Consider the following 2,197-nt stretch of genomic DNA (forward strand, 5'->3'; position numbering starts at 1 on the left):
GCCAATGAAGATTTTCAACACATTCTTCGTTTGCTAAACACAAACGTTGATGGAAAACAAAAAATCATGTTTGCCATGACGTCTATCAAGGGTATTGGTAGGCGTTATGCGAACATTTGCTGTAAGAAAGCGGATATTGATATGAATAAGAGGTATCATTATTTGTAATTGTATTTAGTAGTTTGAATTGGCTGTATTTGATTGATATCAGGGTTGCTTAACATATTAAATGCCTGTAAAATTTGAGCATTAATTTGTGGGTTTATAATATTTACTGTTGTATTTTGTTGGGATCTAGAAAACTACTTGGCCATAATTGATTGATATATTAATTTTTATGGATTTTGGTTTTCAATTAAAGTTTTCATTTTTGTGATTGTTGAAAGGGTTGGCATTAGCTAATTTTGAGGTTTTTTTGGTTTGCAATCAAGTGTTATATACCCTTCAATTCAATATTTTTGTTCCATTTGGTTTTTATACTATTTAACTATCACTCTTGATTTGTATTTTTTTCTTGATTTATTTGTCAAACCATTTGTTTAATTTATAGAAATAAACTTTTTCAATTTTTTCTGTACACAATTTAAGATTTTTTGCTTTGAATATGTGAATTGCTGAATGTGCAAATGCCAAACTGTACAATAAAAGTGAATAAGGAGTAGGAAATGATCTTTTGGACAAATTTTCTGGTTCTAACTCCTATCCTTTGGATTAAGGATTTGACATTGTTGTTGAAACATCCAATCTTTGAAGTTCGTAATTCAATTTCTTTCTTTTGGGGTTTGGTTCTCACTATCGTTGCATAGGTTTTACTTGCTCCATATTCTTTGCACTAAATCTCCATTGCCTGATATTCCCCTTGTGCTACTTCCAATGTGCGTGTCTTGTCTAGGCAGAGATTATTAGACGTGTTTATGAGATGCCTTTTAGTCCGTAATCTTTGTTATTATTTGTATAAGTGCTACTCTTGAATTATTGGGTGATCTTAGCACGCAGGTTACACCGACCATCTACTGTTTTAGGTTTACTTATCTTAGAATATTCCTTGTGACTGTTTAATGTGTTGCAGATAAAAACATCATTCTGATAATTAGCTGTTCTGACCAGTTTCGCATGTTTTAATCTCACTCATCCTACAATTTGGGTGCAGGGCTGGTGAGCTCACTGCTGCTGAGCTTGACAATTTGATGACTGTTGTAGCAAACCCAAGGCAATTCAAGGTCCCAGACTGGTTTCTTAACAGGCAGAAGGACTACAAGGATGGTAGATTCAGTCAAGTTGTTTCTAACCAACTTGACATGAAACTCAGGGATGACCTTGAGCGTCTGAAGAAGATCAGGTGTGTAGTTTCAGTAATGTGGAATCCTAATGTTGTGCTTGTTGCCATTTAGTTCTTGATAAATGGCGCACTAGGCCGCCATTGGAATTGAACAAAGTTCTGTTGCTACTCTTAAGTCTTAACTTTGCTACAAGATTAATTTATTGTCTGACAAAGCTCTCTTTAACAGAAATCACCGAGGTCTTCGTCACTACTGGGGTTTGAGAGTTCGTGGGCAACACACCAAGACAACTGGTCGTAGGGGTAAGACTGTTGGTGTCTCCAAGAAGCGTTGAGGAGCTGTGGTTGTATCTTTATGGATTTTTGTCACAAGTTATGTCTCTTTTCGTTAATCAGAACCTAGAATGAGGATGATAAGTAATGTTTTGGCCCCTGGAGGCAGTTTTAATGTTATTTTTATAGATATTAGCTTTCAACTCTTTATGCTTAATTTGAGAGAAGGTATGTTTTTGCAGACTTGATTTTAAAGAGTAAACTATTTGCTGATATTCATGTTTGAGTGTTTCTGTCCCTTTTATAATTTTTATGTTCAAAAGGCTTCAGCATGCACCATTCAGGTAAAGGTTTCATTTATATACGTTGAGGGGTTGTTTGGCATTTGTCATGGAATGGAAAGGCAATGACAACAAATAAGATTTGGAAATGCAAATAGTTACCATTACATTAATAAGTTGTTTGGTTTAAGTCTAAGTAATAGAAACAAGTTACTCCTGCAAGCTTTGTCCTCAAACAAGTTGGATGAGTTTAGTGATCTCAACTTTTTCCAATTAAGGGAGGTGAAGTATTTTTCTTACCACTTGTTAATGCGTAGTAACAATACAAATTCTTATCGGAGACTATTTTTATAAAAGACGCGTG

General features: G+C 34.7%; 1 protein-coding gene across 1 annotated transcript in view; it reads left to right on the forward strand.

The window, feature by feature from the left end:
- LOC130811132 (40S ribosomal protein S18-like) overlaps positions 1 to 1,827 on the forward strand; it is a 2,165-nt gene extending 338 nt beyond the window's left edge. Inside the window, exons 2-4 of the mRNA XM_057677312.1 lie at positions 1 to 152; positions 1,151 to 1,339; positions 1,509 to 1,827. The exon at positions 1 to 152 is cut by the window's left edge and continues 9 nt beyond it. Coding sequence (XP_057533295.1) covers positions 1 to 152; positions 1,151 to 1,339; positions 1,509 to 1,614 — 447 coding nt within the window. The 3' untranslated portion in view covers positions 1,615 to 1,827. The remainder of the gene's footprint in view (positions 153 to 1,150; positions 1,340 to 1,508) is intronic.
- The last annotated feature ends 370 nt before the right edge of the window (positions 1,828 to 2,197 follow it).

Source organism: Amaranthus tricolor, chromosome 4, assembly GCF_026212465.1.
Source record: "Amaranthus tricolor cultivar Red isolate AtriRed21 chromosome 4, ASM2621246v1, whole genome shotgun sequence".
NCBI lineage: Eukaryota > Viridiplantae > Streptophyta > Magnoliopsida > Caryophyllales > Amaranthaceae > Amaranthus > Amaranthus tricolor.